Below are 21606 nucleotides of genomic sequence, written 5' to 3'. Positions count from 1 at the left end.
GATCAATTGCTTTCCCACCCTGGGAGTAGTTGTTGCTGGTGTGAACACTTAAATGGGTATATTCACGTCAAAGGCTAACCACTTTTTTAACTCAAGTAAAGAAAAGAGTTGTCATGTGACCTGGAATAAATAATAACCTTGCTATAATGATTTAAACTTCATAACTAGCAAGAAATACTGATGGGATGCTCTGGTTGTTTTTTGTCAGTTTAATTCTGAGTTTATCCAAGTATATTGTTTCCAATTTGAACCATTTTGTCTCATATAGCAAGCTAAATAAATCACATAGCAAATTCTTCATTTACCAAACCAGCAGTTTAAGCACAACCACAGCCATTCCCTGCACCTTCTTTCATACTTAAGAGCACCTCAAAACCAAGCTAAAGGGAAATTCATTAAGAAAAGGGATATTTATTTATCCTTTAGTAATATGAATGTTCCTTTCACTAGTTTGGCTGGAATTTCATTCAACATGTGCCCACTAAACTGATAGAAATGTCAAGAGTTTCTTCTTGTGATGATGTAATAATAAAATAGATCACGGGTTCTGCAGTTTGTCATGCTGGTTTAGTGACTCATTTCTGACAAATCTGGAAGAACATTAGTCAATTCAACTTTCTGTCCTGTGGTTCCATCCAAGTTTGGCAATAGGTTGACTATGCAGTCTTGCATTACAGAGTTTGTTTGTTGTTTTTTTTATAAAATATTTATTAAGATTTTTTTAAACAACCAACAGATAAGAAACAAAAAAGCATGAAAGAAGTAAAGATATAGAAAGAAAATACAAATAACATAAACGTATTCACAAATTATTTTTTTTCATAAACTTTGGACTTCCTCACATCCCCCTTCCCTGCGTTCCCAACATTATAGTTATATGCAGCAATTTGTTACCTTACTTCCAATCTTAATTTATAAATCTCAAATATTCAATTTCAACTTTTCAATTGTAATTGTCATAAATTCAACTCCTTCTATTGAACCATATATTACTTCCAATTTCGACGTTAGCTTAAACATTATATGTTCTCAAATATCTTACAATAATTTAACTGTTGCCATGTTACTTTCAATTGTGCATCCTCCTAACATTCATACAATTTGTAATGTTTTTGTAAATAGTCTTTAAATTTTTTCCAGTCCTCTTCCATCGTCTCTTCTCCCTGGTCTCGGATTGCATTACAGAGTTTGAATTATATATACATGACATGTAGCACATATTAATGCTGACCTGGCACAAAAGCCCATTCTATATGTACTCTCTGGGTTGCTGGTGATCAGGCATCGGCACCCTTTCCTTGCCTCGAGCCGGTGTCTCCAGCGATGATCATGCGGAGGGCAGGGGAGTGCACGCCCGTACGCGGTCGCACACGCTAGTTCCTGCGCACTTTTGGGTCAGACGAGCACCGGAAATAGCTTGTGCGCATGCGCACGGGCCTCCTCCAACCCAGGTGTGCACCAGAAATAGCATTTGCGCATGCGTACAGGCACTCCAAGCCTATTTCCAGTGCACATCCGGTTCGGAGGAGGCCCACGCGCATACGCACAAGCTATTTCTGGTGCTCCTCCGACCCAGAAGTGGGTCCCCGCACCATGCCGGTAAGAGTGGGCAGGGCGGCGAGGGTCACCATGGGCCGAATAAACGAGTCCCTCGGGCCTTATCCAGCCTGCGGGCCTTAGGTTGCCGATCCCTGGTGTAGATGCAATGATGAGATTTCTTTATTAGTAACTGCAGAAATCCTATCTGAATAAATATAAGAATTTATCAGTGGATTTATTTTGAATCTGCAAATGAACAAAAGTCCTAAAGTATAATAAATACGAATTCTTCCCCAGTTCTTAAATAATGGATTGTTTCCAGTGTTCACCATGTCCAGTGGGACTACTATGAGTAAAACTTTGTTACAACCCAATACATGTATTTTGGCTTTCCAATCTTTCTGGACCTGTTGGCACATCTGTAAAGTGGGTTGATTGTTGTGTTGCTACACACACCCTACGGCAAAGCACATCTTGTAAACAATTTTATCATTTGTGATAGGAAAAAATGCTGCCTTCAAGCCAAGTTTCGGTGTGTGGGTTGTGGGTGTGTAATATTGTGGGTGCCTGGGATGGCCTCTGCTGACTCGTGCACTTAGGGTTGTCATATCGATGACCACTGGATTCTAACCATAGCTGAGAACTCAAATGATGAATTGAGTTATTATGAATTTGCATAGCTGGCAAATTGTGTTTTCAAGCTGCTCCTGTTTTCTAGCCTCACAGCACTCAACATTGTAATCTCAGTCCTGTTTGAAAGCTCAGACCCTGTCTCCAGGGAGCAGGACCTTTGGGAGGCTGAGCGATGGCCCTGATTGTGGTCTGTCAATCTCCAAAAAATGCCATACCATCTTTATATTTCCTTAGCCATGGGTTGGCTGGAGTGAGCCAAAAGAGGCTTTTTTCCTGGATTGGTTGATCGATTATTTATTTATTTATTTGACCCCTTATTCCTAAGTGGGCCTAACTTATTAGTTGGTCTGTCAATTTGAAAATAAAACCATGTATAGAAATAACTCTCCTCCTTCGTTCTGGGTGCATGTAATGTTCTCTTACATAACTCTCCTCCTTCGTTCTGGGTGCATGTAATGTTCTCTTTATTTTTCGGTCTTGAATTTAAAGATTTTCCTACCCCAGGCCATTTTATGATGTTACGGCAAAATCTGGGTGCGAGGCTGCTCTGCCACCCAGCTCATCGGACTAAGTCCGTGGGTCCCTGCGGAGGAAAATGAGCTCAGCCGGAGACAGGAGCAAGCAGCAGAAGATCCAAGTTTATTGCGCAACAGGTTCAAGGCGAGATTGAACCCCGAGAATGGGGCGACCTAAACTTTTGAAACTCCCTCCATGTCCCAGAATACAGTGCAAGAAACGTCATGAATACATAATGAGAAGGTTGGGTTTCACGGGTTGCATCATGAATATATTACACACGTCATGAATATGTTTACAGAGAGGTGGGGTTACATTGATTTACATTTGAGATAAGGGAGAGGGAATGTGCAGAGTGAGGGATATACATAAATAAACATTTCTTGAGTACCGGTGGTGGCATGACAATGGGACAGTGATATGCATCGTCTGCCACCTGGCATTGCCGGGAGGAAGGGTTTGGCAGGACGATCTGACAGGATTAAGAAGTTCCTGTGTACGTGACCTGTCGCTTCAGGGATTATGGAGGTCGGGGTGGCATCATGGAGTCCAAAGGGAGCTGAGTTGAATGACACCAAGAGCTAGGAAATCGGAGTTATGGTTGATTTTATATCAATTTCCAAAGGTTTCCTATGCTGTCTGACCCATTCCGTATTGGTGATCAAAAGCGGAAACAAAATGGACACATTGTAGCAAGAATGGATACATTTTGACAGTTTTACGAGGTCTCTGGTTTCGGATCCATTGTTCTCACAGTGGGGGGGGGGGCGTCAGCAGCTTGTCAGTAGGTTCAATGAGGCGTGCAAGGGCTCCCTGAGCTAGCTCCTGCAGGACGAATGCACGGCTGTGATTGGCTAAAGCGTGGCTCGTTTTATGAATGGGGGATACAATATAATACGGTCGACTCACGTTAGGAATAGGGCGAGAGAAAGGCATAGGAAAGATGGGGCTTATTCCGCCCGCGTGAAGACAGGAAAGAGAGCCTTTTATTTACAAGGCAGGGGTACAGTGTGGTGCCTATGCAATGGTCCGGGAGCTGAGGGTTCGAGGCCGGCTGGGCACTGCAGGGGCCATCGCCTCGGACCCCTTCAGGGAGTGGTGGGGAAGGATGGGTACCCCCCCCCCTGTTCCTTCCGTATCAATGAGAAAAGCGTAGGCATACCCTTATGAATGCTTGTTTAATGAGAGGAATGTCAAGAAGAACCATCTAACTGCAATTCTGCAGAAACAATTTTGTTTCTGTTTTCAGAAAAACTTATTTCTATGCATTGTACACTCGTGTTGTCACAGTTGAATGTCTTGTGTGCACCGTCTCTGCCGTCTTGCTCTCACTTGGCTAGTGAACTGGTGCCTGGGCTGTACCACTTGAGGGTGCAGGGGGCAAGTTGTACATGGACGGTTGAATCATATAGATGTCCGGCAGGTGGCCAAGCTAGAATCCTCCTCCCTAGCGCCTCCTGGGTTTTTTTAGTATTTGGGTAGATATGTTTAAATGATCTGCTGCAATTAACTACAGTTTTAATGCACTCCAGGAAGGGAATCCTTGGAAATTGGAAAAGGTTGTACATATTTCCTTTTGGTCAGTAGCGGACAACTAATACAGGTACATCTGGGCAAGGGAATAAGTGAAAGTTTTGGGGGCTAGTAACTTTTGTGGACTTATTTGCAGCACTGATTTTAAAGTACCGTATATACTAGAGTATAAGCCAACCCGAATAAAAGCCGAGGCACCTAATTTTAGCACAAAAAACTGAGAAAACCTATTGACTTGAGTATAAGCCTGTTCACCACACCACAAACCTGGTGGTGGCAGCGGTGGCGGAGACAGGACCAACAGCGAGAAAGGGCTCCTTTCGGGCCACTCATCCCTTTGCCGCCGCCCACCTCACTTGAGTATAAGCCGAGGGGGGCTTTTTCAGCATAAAAAATGTGCTGAAAAATTCGGCTTATACTCGAGTATATACCGTACTTTAAATTTCCAGTTTGCATACTTTTCCTGTTTTGCCTTTCATACTTGTAGAAAACTTATACCCAGTATTTATTGTCTTTATCATTTACATTACAATAACGATTTGTTTTTTCCTCTTAGGTCGTGTTGACATTGACCATTTGGTCACTCGAAAGATGCAACTTTTGGTGGAGGCTGAGGTAAACCTATCTGAATTGTAGTTAATATGAGTTGACGAGGAGCAATCCCTGGATAGCAAAAAACAAACAAACTCCCATCTGTGATGGAATCTATGCACAGTATGGGCCTGTTAGAAATCCTAAATCCTGTAAATTGGGAGTCACTGAAACTGGGGCTGCTGAAAGATTTCCTCAGATGCAGAAATCGTAAACAATGCTCACTTTCCTGTGAGCTCTTTTAAACTATCTAATCATGCTTCCTGAGAATATCAAAACTAGGGCTTCTGACATTTTATTTTATTTGAACCATTACAGTCCTTTGTACTTTTATTATCCCCAACCCTTCAAATGTTCATGCTTTTCTCTGATGCCGTAGAAATCTTCAGCTGCTGTTGTAGGGCACAGGAGGCGGCTGGGCAGCTTTCCTCCTCTAGTCTGTTAGCAAGTGGGATGCTTAAGGAATTCATTCTTTGTGAATTCCAGTATGAATAACCTGATTTGGTTTGATCCCTGGAGGCACACTCCATTGTCTCTTGAGACAAGATGGATGCCAACAATAACAACCTGATCTGCACCTCCTGGCCAGATTGAAACTTAAACCGTTCACCCACTTCCACCTTTCTCAAATATTCCAGCTCTTCGCTAAGAAAGCATATCAAAATGCATTTAGAAATATTGAGAGAGAAATGTGTGTTTAATTGCATTAAAAGAAAAAGCAGGACAAAAGAGAATTGTGAGTGCATGAGAAAGCAGATAAGTTCTCAGATATTTGCTGTTGTATGTGAAAAATAAAATTCTTTTATCTTAAGAAGACTGGCTATCCATCTCACAGACTGGCTATCCATCACTAGCCAAAGCATTGCTGCTCATATTTAGTGCAGCTAAAGCCACAAGAGCTGCATATCCATGTTTTTGTAAACTGGGACTGGAAGGCTGTGGGATTAGGCTGTTCCGGCATGCTACTGCTTTGGACTGTAGGGAGGGTTCACATGTGGCTCTGGAACTATTGCTGGTACCCTTTTGAGTCTTTGAACTTATCAGGAATTAAATAGTGGGAAGATGGTGGAGAAGCTTCCCTGGGAATCGGTTTATCCACCTACCGGCTTTTTCCTGGTAGTGAGCAGATAGAGAACAGGATACATCTTCCTAGTTTCAGGTGGGGTAGCAGTGAAGCCCAACAGGTCTTGCCAGCATGTCAACTGCCTCAGGGAAAAGGAGCCGCAAAGTACACACAGTCCTTTCCTTTTGGGGCTGTGTCTGCAATATGTGAATGGATAACAGCAGGTGACCTCATTCCCAGGCAAATTCCCAGGGCTACATGGAAAGCAAGAACTCTGTTGTTGCTCAGGTGCTGTTTGCCCTGTGCAGCAGAAACCCTGCAGCTTGCTTTCCCTTCCCTTGGTTCTTTCTCTTTGTTTATTTTTCACTCTCTCTTGGCATCATACTTTGTTGACTGTGTGGAGCGGCAATGGCAGTTCAATCAGCCCTTTAATTTGTAAACAAACAAACAAAACACCCTGTGCTTTGTGAACACCCTGTGCTAAGCAAAGCAGCCCGAAAACTTCCTACCACACTACCACACTTGTTTGCTCTTCTTGCTTAATGTTAGCCATCACAGCTTCTGTTTTTTAATAACTCTGGAAGTACAAGAGTATTCCTCTCTGCTGTTGCTGCCCTTGCCCCTGCCGCCAAATAAAATGCCACATCAAAGCAATCTTAGTGCTAAACTTCTAAAAATGCATGGGAAATCCTAAGTGAAATGTGTTTCCCTGTTTAATTTCTTTAGACATTCTTCCCTCCATTGGGAAGAGTTGTGAGAGACCTTTTTGTTGGGTTCTGCCACCCGGGGCGCCACCTCTGAAGCAACTTCATTAAACTGTTAGCTGTTCATTTTTTAAAGAATCTTTGTGTGTATGGTGGGGAGTTAACCAGAACTGAGCATTTTGTGGGTGACCATGGTGCCTTCTTATATCCTGTTCTTGGACTTGTCATCTTTCCTTAAATTTAATAGACTAATAGAATGTGTTTTGCATACGGTTGGTATTTGGCTAGTATAACAAAAACAAAACAAAAAGCCCCTGCAGAACAAGTCAGTTTTCTGGTGAGATTTCTGTCAGATATGTTGAGTGAGTTTATTTGTAAGCAAGATGGGAGGCAGCTAGGCTAACTACGGTTTTCTTAGAAAGGCTCTGCAGTTGGCTACTTTGCTTCCTCATTCTTGGGGAGCTGCTGATAGGTGGTTTAAACCAGGAATGGGGAACCAGATGTTGCTGGACTAGGAAGTCCTATCAGCGCTGACCATTGTCCCCACTGGCCATGACTTTGACTGGGGTCCGAGAATATGTCGTCAGTTGTCAGGAAATGAGGCACGTTCATGATTTGTTGTTAGCATGGTGTTAGGAAGTCAGCCTTGCATTTGAAGGTAAAGAGTAACACGCCATTTTAGCAGGCAAATTATAGGCAATACTTAACAATTATACTTAAGGTGTTCTCTTTTCTATTCCTTCCTTCCTCCAAATATTATCAGCAAATGAAGCCAGCATTCATGCAGCGAATCGACAGCCACTTTACAGAATTCGTGAATGGCTTGATTGCAAAGTCCGTGCAGCTTGAGTCTTCGCCCCCTGCCTTCTCAGCCGTGTGCTCAGAGAAAGACGGTGGCTTCAAAAGCAAGTATGTTGGTTCTTGGCTGAGTCTGAAGCAGAGTCAATTTGTTGATTTCTCTTTCTTTTTTAAAAAAACTACAACTACTCTGCTGAATATTTGTTCTTTTCACAGAGGATCAAGAGCACCTCCAGAACATGGAAAAGTTTTTGTTGCTAGAAAGTCTGTCTTGGAGTGAGTATGTTAATGAGATTGTAAATTTCACTGGTGCCCTTGCTAAAGTTAAAATTGCCTTCATCCAGTGGGTGGCTTATCTTCATATCTTGCTTCTTCCTCCCAGGGGATCCCATTCATTTTTATACTGTGTAGACTGAAAGCAGGTATTCCTAATCTTTTTAAGTGCTCCAGTCAATTGGCTATTGCACATCCCAGATTCTAACATGGATGTGGCTCTTCTGTTCTGTAGAAACTGATCTACAGATCAGAAGTGTCTATTGCTAAGCAATCCAGCCTCCTCATGGGTGGTCTGGTTCTCCAGTAAAGTTTTGCGCCTATCTAGTAGTAAGGGCTTCACAATGAGCAAACAGGTGCCCTAATAGAACCAGGCTGGTCTGTCCATCTAGCCCATAATTATCTACTCTGACTGGCAGTGCCTTTCCAATGCTTATTGCAGTGGCCTTTCCCATGGCAATTTACCCGAGCCTTTTAAACTGGAGGCTGGACCCAGGACCTTCTGGAGGCCATCTGCCCCTGAGTTCCTCTTCCAAGGTGTAGCAAGAGCTTTATATGCAAATGCAAATATGTAACATTAAACTTTGGTACTACCGCTTGAGGAGTCTGGGAGGAAGAGCAGATACTAGTTAGAGCTATCCATACTTGGAACTCCAGCTCTAAGCAAACCAGTCTGCTAGAATTGTTGATGAAAAGCACTTCAGTTTTGTCTGTTTTCCTTGGGAGCAGAATGCCAGTTTCCCCTCCATTCTTGAAATCCATCACATTTCAGGGACACTGTCCTGCAGCACACAGGCTCAAGGTCTAGGCAGGCATTAAGATGTGCCTTGTTCCAACTCTGGTAGATAAGAATGTTATTGGTTGTTTTACTTGGCTCAGTTGAAGGTCCTATCAGTTTGTTGTTTTGTTCCAGAAGATGCCTACCAAGATATTTTGTTGATTTGGGAACAAAATTTCCAATACAGTCGTACGTTGGATCTCAAATGCCTTGGCTCCCGAACAAATTGGCTCCCAAACAATCGAAACCCGGAAATGAGCATTCCGGTTTTCAGACTTTTTTGGAAGCTGAATGTCTGGCACGGCTTCCGATTGGGTGCAGGACACTCCTGCAGTCAATCAGAACCTGTGCCTTGGTTTTCAACTGGTTCCGGGAGTCGAACGAACCCCCAGAACGCATTCTGTTCAAGAACCAAGGTACGACTGTACTGGCAATTGTTTGGGCTTTCCTGATTCAAAACTGTTGTTTCTGCCGTCCGTCCATTTGGGCTTCTTTCTTTCTTTCTTTCTTTCTTTCTTTCTTTCTTTCTTTCTTTCTTTCTCTTTTTAGTGTATTTTTATTTAGATCATGTTAATAAAATATGGAAAACACAAACCAATTCTTGCTACAAAACCAGACTTCGCCATGTTAATCCAGAATGTATTTTGCAGTTTAAATTTTATTTCCTTCACCCCCAATATGTCAGTAAAACTCCAATCCTCTATTCTTTAAGTCAGGGGTAGCCAATATGGTGCCCTCTAGATCAGGCTTCCTCAACCTTGGCCCTCCAGATGTTTTTTTGGCCTACAACTCCCATGATCCCTAGCTAGCAGGACCAGTGGTCAGGGATGATGGGAATTGTAGTCTCAGAACATCTGGAGGGCTGAGGTTGAGGAAGCCTGGTCTAGATGATGCTGGACTGCATCTCCCATCAGCCCTAGACAACATAGCCAGTGGTCAGGGATGATGGGAGTTGTAGTGTGGAGGGCACCATGTTTGCTACTCTTACTTTAGGTGAAGGTTGTTAATCTTTGTATAAAATGCAGTGGGTTTAGTGTTAACTTGTGTCATTTTCCCACAGGCATAGTGTTCCACATAAAATACAAAAACAGTATTGGGGACTTGCTTTGCAAGCTGTAAACATGCAGCTCCCATTTAGGAAATTGTTAAGTTCTTCTTGACTTCCTGTTGAATTACTTACTTTTCCAAATTCCCTTTTGCTAAATATAGAGAATAATTGTATGAGCAACTGCTGAACCCAAACTCCCTGTCCTCTGGGATGTGAGACAAGGGCACCACAGTGGGAGACAGCTTCTTGTGACCCATGGGGCATAATCCACTAGGAGGTTCTCCTGTGCAAGCCCCACATTAGAGGCTGAGGAAGAACTGCTCTTGTGCAGCTTCCATTCATCTGAGCAGGAGAATTTTCCAGTGTGTGGTACTCCACAAATAAGGTGTATGTGCCTGTGTGCCACTTAGATTTTCTGTCTCTCCTGCAAAGTGTTCCTCAAAACAAGGTTTGTCATGATCCTAGTTACTTTGGTGGATGTAATGTGGAACCATCAACCAACAATATAGGTTTCTCACTTCTTTTATATACTGCCTAGGAGAACCCATGAGGTAATGGTACCTTGGCCCATGTAGGTTCAGACTTGGATATGATACAGTCCTGTGTTCTCCAGGGCTCCTTTGGAGGCCGGGTGGGACTATCAATTTAATAATAAATGAATAAAAAGCACTGTAAACCTCTGAGATCCTAATATTTACATAGCATGGAGTGGAGATTACAAAAGGCTTCAGTCAGTGCAAAATTGCAGAATGTCTGTGTGAAATGAGGTCTAGAGCAGCTCTGTGGAGCTTCTGGCCTGTTCTGACATCCTAATTTGACCCGCAAGGCCACCTTCCTCAAACTGGGTGCACCTGTGGGACAGGTAAAGATGCAGTTCCCTACTGAAAGCAGGTTGGCTGGCACCACCAATCAGCTGGTTGGCAGTGCTAACGAAGTCCTGTCCCTTTGCTTATGTGGTTTGATTTCAAACCACGCAGGCACAGGAAACTGGGTTTGCAGGCACAGTTGACCATTGGTGCCTGCAATGCCTTGTCCCAGTTTTGATTTCAAACTGTACGGGCAAAGGAAAAGACTTGCCCTGATGTCATGGTTATGGCAGATGATTCACAGTTGAATGCTTCCCTCCCCACCTGTCAGAATGGCCCATGGGGGTTGGGGGAACCAAAGCATTCAGCCTGCTGGTTCGAAACAATTCTAGAATCTCTTTGTCCTATGCAGCGGCACTTCTTCCCACGGTTAACCCCCCCCCCCCCAAAATGGTGATGGTCCTATGTATGCTGACAGATGGATTTTGTAGAAAATATTCAGAAAATAACGCCTAAATTTAACCACTGGAAGTCCTGGACTTTCATCTAGATTGAGGGGAGTTTGTTGTCAAAGTGAAATGTTCTAATGTATTTCGTATATTTTTCCCCTCAGTGAGCTATTTGAAGTGGAACACATCCGGACCATATATCACATGTTCATCGCTCTCCTCATCTTGTTCATTCTCAGCACCCTCATAGTAGACTTTATTGATGAAGGAAGGTAGGAAAACATTGAAGGGATCAGCTGGAGTTTGTTTTCTGTGTGTTGGACTTGAGACATTTAATAGATAAGATAAACTTTATTCGCATTAGCCAACGGCCATAGCAACATAAAACAAGCAATATATACAAATAAAAAGACTGCAATGGGTGAAAAGGGCAATCAAATGACCAAGATTATCGTTCAGATAGTGGCCCTTAATCTCCTTGCACGTTTAATATTTGAACCAATGAAAACGTTTTGCTTTGTTTGGGTACAGGCAGGTGGAGGGGGTGTAGAGAGTCCTGTTGCACAAGAGGAAATCCTTGCGGTGATGGGCTGCTTATTTAGAGTTGCGTTGAATATAAGCCCCAGTGTTTTATTTGAAGAAACCCATCAGGCATTCAGATGATGATAGTACCTCACCCATCTGCCTGAGTTTCCCCAGCCACTCTGAGTGGATTACAGCACATAGGAAAACAGCAAACATTAAAACCTTGCTGATACAGGGTGGCCTTCAGGTGTCTTCTAAAAGTTGTATAGTTCTTTATCTCCTTGACCACGGATGGGAGGGTGTTCCCCAGGGTGGGTGCCACTGCCGAGAAGGCCCTCTGCCTGGTTCCCTGTGACTTCACTTCCTGCAGTGAGGCAACCACCAGAAGACCCTCGGAGGTGGACCTCAATGTCCAGGCTGAACAATGGGGGGTAGAGATGCTCCTTCAGATATTCTGGGCTGAGGCCATTTAGGGCTTTAAAGGTCAGCACCAACACTTTGAATTGTTCTCGGAAACGTACTAGGTGCCAGTGAAGCCCCTTTAGGACCAGTGTTACATGGTCCCGGCGGCCGCTCCCATTCACCAGTCTAGCTGCCGCATTCTGGATTAGTTGTAGTTTCTGAGTCATTGGTCAAAATCAAGCAGCACTTAAAATCCAAGTTCTGCATCCAAATTCTTGGAAGATGTGGAGCCCTCCCAGTACTAACTGAAAGGCTGCAGGCTATGCCACAATAACTACAAGTTTTCCCACATGCGTGTGCTTATCCAAGGGGTCCTGAATCTCTGTAGGGGTTGTATCTGTCTGTATCTCTGTGTTTGCTTTCTTGCTTTAGAGTGTTCTGTGCAATATAAAACCTTAGGGTGTATACTTAAGTTCAGTATTCGTTTCATAAGATTTATACTTCCTGATTCTAAAAGGAACCTCAAAGCGGTTTACGAAATAAAACAAGAAAATCATAAAAAAAATCACAACCATACTCTAAAACATGCAAAACTTAGAATACTAAAACAGATTAAAATTACCTCAACTTTCATTATAGAATTCCTTAGCTGTTTCTGATTTTACCTGATGGAATATATATTTTAACTCAAGTATATGATTTTAACTTTCTGTGTTGTTTGAATCTCTTTTGAAGGTTAGTGCTGGAGTTTGATCTCCTGGTCTACGCTTTTGGCAAATCTTCTGTCGTTTTTTCCACTTGGCTTTACATGTTCCTGTCCACCCTGACTGTGCCCTATGGGCTCTTCCTGCTGTGGGCCCAGGGCTACCATGGTTCCTCCCACAAGACAATCCACTCCGCTTTCTTTGGGGGTCTCTTCACGATCTTCCAGATATTTGGGCTTGGAATGGGACCAGCTTACATAGCCGTCGCCTACAATTTACCACCAGCCTCTGCTTTCATAGTGATACTTGAGCAGGTGAGTTTCATGTGGAGAGCTAGTTTCTTCTGGATGTAGCTCAAGGTCATTTCACAAAGCTTCAATTAGCAAAATGCTGCTTTATGCCAGGATTTGAGTCCTTAGCTAACCTGTAATTTTGTGTACACATTCTACTTTTGCTTCTGGCTGACTTGGGGAAATATTAACGGTGACAAGTTTTCATTTTTCCCAAGAGATTGAACCTAAGGGTGTTAGAAATGGTCAGATGCAAAAAGAAACGCACCATAATTCTTAAGGTCTAGTAGGTACTTCTGTTTTCAGATACACTGATGGTTTAAACCACTAATAACTTGCTGCAAACACCCTCTTTTTGAGCACGATGAAGGAGAGAGCAATGCCAGTACAACTGGAAGCATTCTTGGAGGATACTGATTCTCTCGACCTCTTGCATTCTGGGTGCTGACCTGGCTTGAGACGGAATCTGCTTTGGTCTCCCTGCTCAGAGAATTGTAGAGTTTGACGGGACCCCAAGGGTCATCTAGTCCAACCCCCTGCAATGCAGGAATCTTAGCTAAAGCATCCGTGACAGATGGCAATCCAGTGTCTGCTTTAAAGCCTTCATGGAAAGAGATTGCACAACCTCCTAAGGGAGGCAATTCCACTATCAAGTAGCTCTTATTGTCAGAAAGTTTTTTCTGATGTTTCGTCCGAAACTCCTTTCTTGTAACTTGAACCCATTGGTCCAGGTCCTGCCCTCCAGGGCAGGAAAAAAACAAGGTAGCTCCATCTTCCATGTGAAAGCCCTTGAGATATTTGAAGATGGCTATCGTACCTCATCTCTCCTCTTTTCCAGGCTAAACAAACCCAGTTCCTTCAACCGTTCCTCATACAGCTTGGCTTCTAGACCTTTGATCACCTTAGTTACCCTCCTCTGCACACATTCCAGCTTGTCAATATCCTGCCTAAATTGTGGTGCCCAGAATTGGAAACAGTATTCCTGTTGTGGTCTGACCAAGGCAGAATAGAGTGCTACTATTACTTCCCTTGATCAAGACCTTATACTTTCGTTGATGCAGCCTAGAATAGCATTAGCTTTTTTTGCTGCTGCCGCACACTGTTGACTCATGTTAAGCTTGTAGTCCACCAAGACTCCTAGATCCTTTTCACCTTTACCAAAAGAGGTGCAGGGGAACTGTGACTCTTGGTTATCTTACTCAATCTCTCAGCAGCTTTTTATACTATTGACCATGGTATCCTTCTGGACCATCTCTCCCTTAATTGCAAGATGTCAAGTACATTTTATGTGTTACTCCATCCTTTAGGTGCGTCTGCTGATGAAAGGCTACTCTTTCATTAGGGAGAATGCTCCTCGAATACTTTCCTTTACACCACAGAAGACAAGTAAGTGACTGTTTTCTACAATAATTGTACAGCTGTGGGGATGAAGGCACCTTCCCCTCTGAGGGTTGGGTTCTGTGACATGGAGACAATTCTAGTTCAGAAGAATGTGTGTATGGGCCTCCCCATGTTTTGCAAGATTACCAATACCATGCAGCTTGTCAGTCTTCTAATGCTTATTGGAATAGGAGTACACATCTTGCAAAGGATATAAGAGAATCCTGGGTTTAGTGGAACAGGGGAAAGTGCTCTGACAATAGGGGGGTTATTTGGGGTGGGAGGGCGTTAAACCTGGGGTGGACTAGAGGTAAAGGGACTTGTCACAGACTTGTCTTACTCATTGGGGGGGGAGTAGAATAAGAATGGCATACAAACCATCTTCTTGGACTGAGAAATTGTATAAATGTATTACTGCTAAACTCAAGCATTAATGAACAGTTTGAGACCCATAGAAAATAGGATGGAACCCTGTGAGTTTATGTTTTAGTGTGTGGCATTATCTGGTACTAAACGACTCTCTCCCTTCTGCTTTTTCAGACACCGTCCAAGTTCCTAAAGTTTCCCAGTACCTGTATTTCCTCTTTGCTCCCACCCTTATTTACAGAGATGCCTATCCCCGGTAATGTCAATGTACTTGTTCCATTGTGACTTGGCAATTCTTATAGCCATTGTGATTGCGAGGTTGGGCTGGATGCATGCTTCATAACGGAGGGCATAACACACAGGTTGGGAACCTCAGGCCCAGGGGGCAAGTGCAGTCCTCTGCAGTGGCGTAGCATGGTGGCGTCACAGGCACGGTTGCCCTGGGCACAAAATTGTTATGGATGCAAAAGTTCAACACCTGAGGCAGCCTCAATATAACTGCACATTCTGTCGCTGAGATCCATTGAACAGCTTCTCCATTTGAACCAGGATTGACCTCTCCAGACCACAGAACGACTCTTCTTATGTCTCCTGGGTGATGCAGACACCATTAGGCAGTTGACAGTTCATGCATACTCCGTCCGTTTCCCGCCCTCCCACCCAACCCCTGTATGGCCCCGCGGGCTAGCAACCCACAATACACCACTGGCCTCTGAGCCTCTCTATCTATTGCAGTGTTTCCCAACCTTGGGCCTCCAGCTGTTTTTGAACTACAACTCCCATCATCCCTGACTAGCAAGACCAGTGGCAAGGGATGATGGGAATTGTAGTCCAAAAACAGCTGGAGGCCCAAGGTTGGGAAACACTGATCTATTGCACTACCCACTTTTGCCTCTGACCCTACCCACTGCTGGGTCTCAAACTTAACTCATGGTCCTGAATTTCAGTGGGTCTTCTCTGAGTAAAGGTCAGTTGAAGACAACCATTTGTTTCTCTGAATTTTCCCGGAGCAGGCCTAGTAGGATCCAAAATGCATTGGTTCAATGCATATCTCTTTTGAGCACATACATCAGAGCTTTTTGCTTCTGGTTCCAGTAACAAGTGCTGAGTCTGACCATTTTGGCTTTAAGATATTCTACACTTTATGGGTTTTGATGGGGTTTTTATATATAAGGTTCTAGAGTTCCTTTGTAGAAGTTGCTGTGTTATACAGGCTTGTCTTTCTATTTTTCATGGTATTCCACATTCTGCAGTCTGTATATCCTGTTGCCCTCAACTACTCCTTTCCTTCTTTATGCAAAATAACGAACTGTTAAAAAAATAATAGTACAGCTGCACATTTAGTAAAGCATGCCATTTGAGCAAAGTCATAACTAGCAAACAAACTTTCTTACATTACATATTTGCTGTTCTGGAATAGAAATTGGATTGTGTTTACTGCAGACTACATCAGCTTTGCTGTTATTTTTTATTGCACTTATTAGTTGCTTTTATCATGGAAAGTAATTCAAAGTAATTCAAAATTCTCACAAATTAGGTTTCAGTTGATGCCAAGCAAGCTCTTGTCTTGATTTAGGTGTAATGACTGTGATTTCTTTTTCTTTTCAGAAATCCTACAATAAGATGGAGCTATGTAGCTACCAAGTTTGCACAGGTTAGATATTTCTCTTCCTTTTGGGATTCCTGTGTTTCTACAGGCTTGAAAGCTGATAAGAGTTACTGGTTCATAAAAATATGTACTAGCTTACTGGAGTTCACAAGCCTGTATTACTTATTTTTATTTTGGCATTAAGAAATAGAGACAATGCTTTCTGAAAATTTCTGAATTGTATCCTATTCCCTTAGATTTGGATCGCTGAATGAATAATTACCCCTAAACTAATGACAAACACACCTACCCATTATAAGATAAATAAAACAGTTTCGTTTCTCTGAAGACAGGATGTAATAGTTCTAAACAAGCCTTGCTAAACCAACTTTTAACCAATGTCTGTGTGCTAGTCTTCTTATCAACCGTGAACGTTTTCCTAAGTTTATAAAATTATGAACAGTTCAGCATCTGTATATTGTATTTTTTATTTTGCCAAGTGGAGCAGATCAGCTAATTTCAAGCACGGTCGTATTTCTCAAATGGAGACGTAGTCCTTCCCTGGGCTGGGCTAGCCGTGCAGTGTCACATATCCTAAAAGTTCAAAGGACAATCTTGGATAAAAAGATATTCTGTTAATCAGTCTCTACTTGTGGGACCTGCTCCTTGCAGGACAATCAAACCGCTACCACGGCAGCTGCTGTCGGTAAAGCAGGTGTTCCACCTGGGCCCCTCCACATATACACATCCCAGCAGCGCACCTACCCAGGCCTCCCAACTGCTGGCATGGTAATTCTGCACATGGTGGAGCCCACGTGGAATGCCGTTTATCTGAAAGACGCACGGACTATCGTAGTAGCACTGAAACCTTTGGTCAGCTGTTGCCTACGGCTGCATACACACCGGACATTCAAAGCACCTGGCTCCCCCCACAAAGAATCTTGGGAACTGCAGTTTATTAAGGGTGCTGGGAATTAGAGCTTGGGGGGGGGGCGTTTTAAAGTGCATGTCTAAGGATTCTTTGGGGAATGTCATGTGCGTTAAATGTATGATCTTTACTCAGCTTAGATCTGTGCATATTGGTAACTGGGATCAGCTTTCTCTCTTACGGATTCCTCCTGCGCTACTTTTGTTTTTACTCCTCTCTAGGTCCTTGGGTCACTCTTCTATACTTACTATATATTTGTCAGACTCTGTATACCTACATTTCGGAACTATAAGGAGAATTTAAATGTACGAGGGCTGGTCCTTTGCATTTTCAACTCTATTCTTCCAGGTGAGTGCTTCTGTGCCCCTTTTAATTCTGGAATATTTCTAAGCAACAAATAAATAATCAGATACAGTGGGGATATTGGCAACAACTGGCAAAGTATGGCCTGTTGGATATATGATCTTAGCTTTGTGGTTCCCTGACTTGTAGGGTTCATGAAAACCTGTTACTGGGGCAATAGCTCACTGTTCCGAGAGTGTAGGGATCAGATGGGATTACCATGAGGAATTATAAAATATACATCAAGCCATCGTGTCCACGATGAACGCATTGTGTTGACTGGGTTTGATATATTGACAATAATTTCTGATTATATCCCATAAGATTCTACATTCATGCCCTTTTCATGCCCTTTTCATGCCCTTTTGCCTCTGCTGCCCATTTCTCCTTGCTCTTCACAAATCACATACACACTTCGACAGACAGGCAGGCGTCCTGGGTCATCTAAAGACTATGGGCAGTTTCTTTGATGTAACTTTTCTAATAGGTAATCTTAGGGTGTTAATCTTAGGGCCAGGAAACAGGTTTCACATTAAGGGGATAATGGTCACTGTCCTCCTGGCCATCCTTATCATGTGTACTGATTGTTTATGACCTCCAGGGTTGCTGTATTCGCTCCTTTGTAGTATTCATTTATTTACTCCAGAGTATTCATGCCCAACTAGTGTTTATAGTTTAACTTTGTCCCCACTTGGGGTTTGTTTGAACGCTCAGAGGAAATCTGATTCGTTCTTATGAGCACTGTGTAAAGGATTCTTTTGCTAATAAAATGGCCTGGTAAGGGGCGTGGTGCATGCACTTTCTCCGAGAGCCTTGCTGGTCAAAGCCTCGTGTCTTATTTTAATCAGGGTCCGGTCCTTTCCTTTGGCCTCAGAACGCAACACAAGACAACATGGGAAGTTGCCTTACACTGATCAGACCATTGGCCCATCTAGCTCAGGGCCGTCCACACTGACCAGGGTTTCCAGACAAGGAACCTTTCCCGGCTCTACCTGGAGATGCTGCAGATTGACCTTTTGCATGCCCTCACTCCCACTGAGCTACTGCTCTTCTCTCTGAACACCTTTTGCAGTATGTTCCTTAGTAACATCAGTCCTGGTAGACTGGAGAAGGTGCGATCCTGCTTCATCCAACTCTGCTTTTTAGTCTTGTGTTGGGGATGCAAGCAGTTGTTAGTTTCTGGACTCAGTTCAAAGTGCTGGTTTTGACCCATAAATCCTCATGCGGCTCAGGACCCCAACACCAGAAGGGCTTCCTCTCTGCTGGTGAACCAGCCTGGTCACTGCATAAGGAGGAGTGGAGGGTGGAACATGGAAAGGGACCCTTTTAGTGGTGGCTCCCTGCTTGTAGAATGCGGTCCCCAGGGAAGAATGACTGGCTCCATCATTGTCTGTTTTAGATGCCAGTCAAAAACCAGACAATGGTTCCTAATGGGAGGGTAATCAGTTATTTACATGCCCTTTCTCGGGCTCACACTTTTCAGTGGGGTGGGTAGGATTTGTTGCTTTTTAATACAGTGGTACATCTGGTTAAGTACTTAATTCGTTCCAGAGGTCCGTTTTGAACCTGAAACTGTTCTTAACATAAAGCACCACTTTAGCTAATGGGGCCTCCCACTGCTGCTGCGCCGCGGCTGTGCGATTTCTGTTCTCATGCTGAAGCAAAGTTCTTAACCCGAGGTAATATTTCTGGGTTAGAGGAGTCTGTAACCTGAAGCGTCTGTAACTTTAAGCGTCTGTAACCCGAGGTACCACTGTATATAGATTGTTGCATGGGCACTTTGGGTCATGTTTTGTTACTGCTTTTATATTTGATTTTAATGTTTTTGGTCCTGTTTTTCTTATGAAAGTTGCTTTTGAGATACTTTGATATAGTGACAACTATGATAAATAGTAATAATGTCATTATGAATGATATTAACCTAAAATACATATTTTCCTCGCTGCTCTCCAGGTGTATTGATGCTGTTCTTGGTCTTTTTTGCATACCTTCACTGCTGGCTGAATGCTTTTGCTGAGATGCTGCGCTTTGCTGACAGAATGTTCTACAAGGTAATTGATGTGCAAGGCTCATGATATCTCTCTCTCTCTCACTCACTCAACACAACACACACAGAAGTATTTTCTTTCAGTTTTAGAGCGTACCTTGGTTCGTGGCATGCTCCATTTAATAGAAATGTTGTGTGTGTGTGTGTGTGTGTGTGTGTGTGTGTGTGTGTGTGTGTGATTTTGCCATTGATGAGGTTTCCCCTCCCTAGAGAGGCCAATCAGATACCATCCTTGTGGTCTTCTCGACAACCTGTTAATACATTCCTTTACCTCTGGTGAAAAGGGGAGCCTGTGCCTTTTCTTCTGTTGACTTTTCTGATTCACAAGCATTTGTTGCTATGTGTTGTATTTCTGTTGCTGGGCTTTTTGCATAGTATTTTAACCTTGCCGTGACCTTTAAACAAATGTAAATAGTTTTGAGTATGGTGTCATGGAATAAAAGTATGTCCGTTCTATAAATTATTTAGCAGAACTCACCTGCAGCCTTCTTTTAGTGTTGGCATATACGGGCGCCTTTAAACGTCCGCAATAAAGTGTTGCTATATTCCTTTTAGCACCTGCTAAAAACATTTTGCCTATCCAGACATGTAGAAATTGAAATGTGTCTTAATATGTTTTAGCTTATCTGCTGATTTTATCTGATGTTTTAAACTTTTATTGGCGATTTTAACGCCTTATGTATAATGCTCAGAGGTTCTATTTGTAGTCAAGCAGTATATATAGACATGTTGTTAAATAAATGAATAATTCCAAGGGATCATACAAATGTGTGTTCTGATCCTCCTGCTGCTTCCACTTGGGGCCATTAATGATTAGTTTGAGCAGTTTAGAGGACAGAGATAGAAAAGGCCTCTGAATTTCAGCCACCTTCTATATTTCTCCTTTTTGAATGTGGTTTGCAGGTTGCCCCCCCCCCCACATTGAATTAGTGTTCATGTAGAGAAAATGTCACATTTGATTTAGCTCTGATCATTTTGGATCTGAGCCTTGGAGACCTAGTGTAGCTACAAATACTGGGACACCAGTGACTTATTCTCAGGGTGGCTGTTTGGGAAGGAGGAGGTTAGGATTTAATGCCTGCAAATGAGCTCTTGGGGAATTTCAGTTATACATTGCAACAGTACACCAGGTGTTCACAGAGATTGTATTGCCAATTGCTCTAAAACACTTGAGTAGCAGGAATGCACTTGGCACTTTGATCCTGCAGTTTTAAACACTGACTCTAAGGTCTCTGCTCTTTTTACTTCCCTGATCTTCTCTTGCAGGACTGGTGGAATTCTACATCTTATGCAAAGTATTACCGAACCTGGAATGTGGTGGTGCATGACTGGCTGTATTACTATGCATACAAAGATTTCCTTTGGGTAAGCAACCATCTTTTAATGCACCCCCTTGCTTCATCTCTAAAAGAAAGCCATTTTTTAAAAGGAATGGCAGAGATCTTTACATTTCCCCCACAAAATGATTTTATTAAAGTTTTAATGTAAAGGTGAATTACACGACATGTAAAATACCTAGTCACTTTACCCATACAGAGATCTGACAGAAGGTGGAAAGAGAGAAGCTTGTACTTATGCAGTCTGGTTTGTATCCAGTATTTGGGAAGTCACTTTTTTTTTACCAGTCTACCACCAGTTTCACCCCTCTATGCCGTATCCCACACTGTTCCAGCTCTCGCGTTAAGTGTTTGTGGGGCTGCATTGAGTAGGAGGGATCAGCAAAAATGAGCTGCCCTGCCTTGTGCAAGTAAAAGTCCTTTTGATAGAGCAAGGCCACCACTGGAGACAACCCTCCCTGTGCAATAAATGTGAATGGGCAATTTAAGGGTGGTTATCAAAAGCTGTTCACTGTTGTTTTTGAAAATTGGATATCCTCTGATACATTCACCTATCAGAGATTCACCCTTCCCCTTGTTTGTCTGTGTCTCTCTCACCACCAGTTATTTGGGAAGAAATTCAAAGCAATCGCTATGCTGTCGGTCTTCACTCTTTCTGCTATTGTGCACGAATACGTCTTGGCTGTCTGCTTTGGTTACTTCTATCCGGTCCTGTTCTGCCTCTTCATGTGTTTTGGAAGTAAGTACCAAATATATCTTTCAGCAGCAGCAGTTTCTGAAAATAGTGAGATTTGGCTTTTAGCTGCCCTCTGTACTTAATGTTCTAAGGTGCAGGAGATTTGTGCTCCAGCCTGCCCTAGCATTTGCACCCTAAAACCTGGAAGCCTCTCCTGACCCCAGTTAAATACCCATTTTCCGAGACTGATCATGGTCAGAGTAGGAGGGAGGGCTTCCTTGGCTTGGCCG

General features: G+C 43.1%; 1 protein-coding gene across 2 annotated transcripts in view; it reads left to right on the top strand.

Moving 5' to 3' along the window:
* Positions 1–21606, top strand: part of SOAT1 (sterol O-acyltransferase 1) — a 39860-nt gene that overhangs the window by 16013 nt on the left and 2241 nt on the right. For both annotated transcript variants that reach the window (XM_028732372.2, XM_077928257.1), the window contains exons 3-14: positions 4778–4836; positions 7343–7488; positions 7594–7653; positions 10896–11003; positions 12394–12676; positions 13960–14038; positions 14573–14654; positions 16007–16052; positions 17136–17262; positions 19210–19307; positions 20570–20668; positions 21244–21379. In XM_028732372.2, the coding sequence (XP_028588205.2) occupies positions 4778–4836; positions 7343–7488; positions 7594–7653; positions 10896–11003; positions 12394–12676; positions 13960–14038; positions 14573–14654; positions 16007–16052; positions 17136–17262; positions 19210–19307; positions 20570–20668; positions 21244–21379 (1323 nt within the window). The remainder of the gene's footprint in view (positions 1–4777; positions 4837–7342; positions 7489–7593; positions 7654–10895; positions 11004–12393; positions 12677–13959; positions 14039–14572; positions 14655–16006; positions 16053–17135; positions 17263–19209; positions 19308–20569; positions 20669–21243; positions 21380–21606) is intronic.

This window comes from Podarcis muralis, chromosome 5 (genome assembly GCF_964188315.1).
Source record: "Podarcis muralis chromosome 5, rPodMur119.hap1.1, whole genome shotgun sequence".
Classification (NCBI taxonomy): Eukaryota; Metazoa; Chordata; class Lepidosauria; order Squamata; family Lacertidae; genus Podarcis; species Podarcis muralis.
Note: the sequence above shows the minus strand (reverse complement) of the source record. Positions and strands in the feature narration are given on the sequence as shown.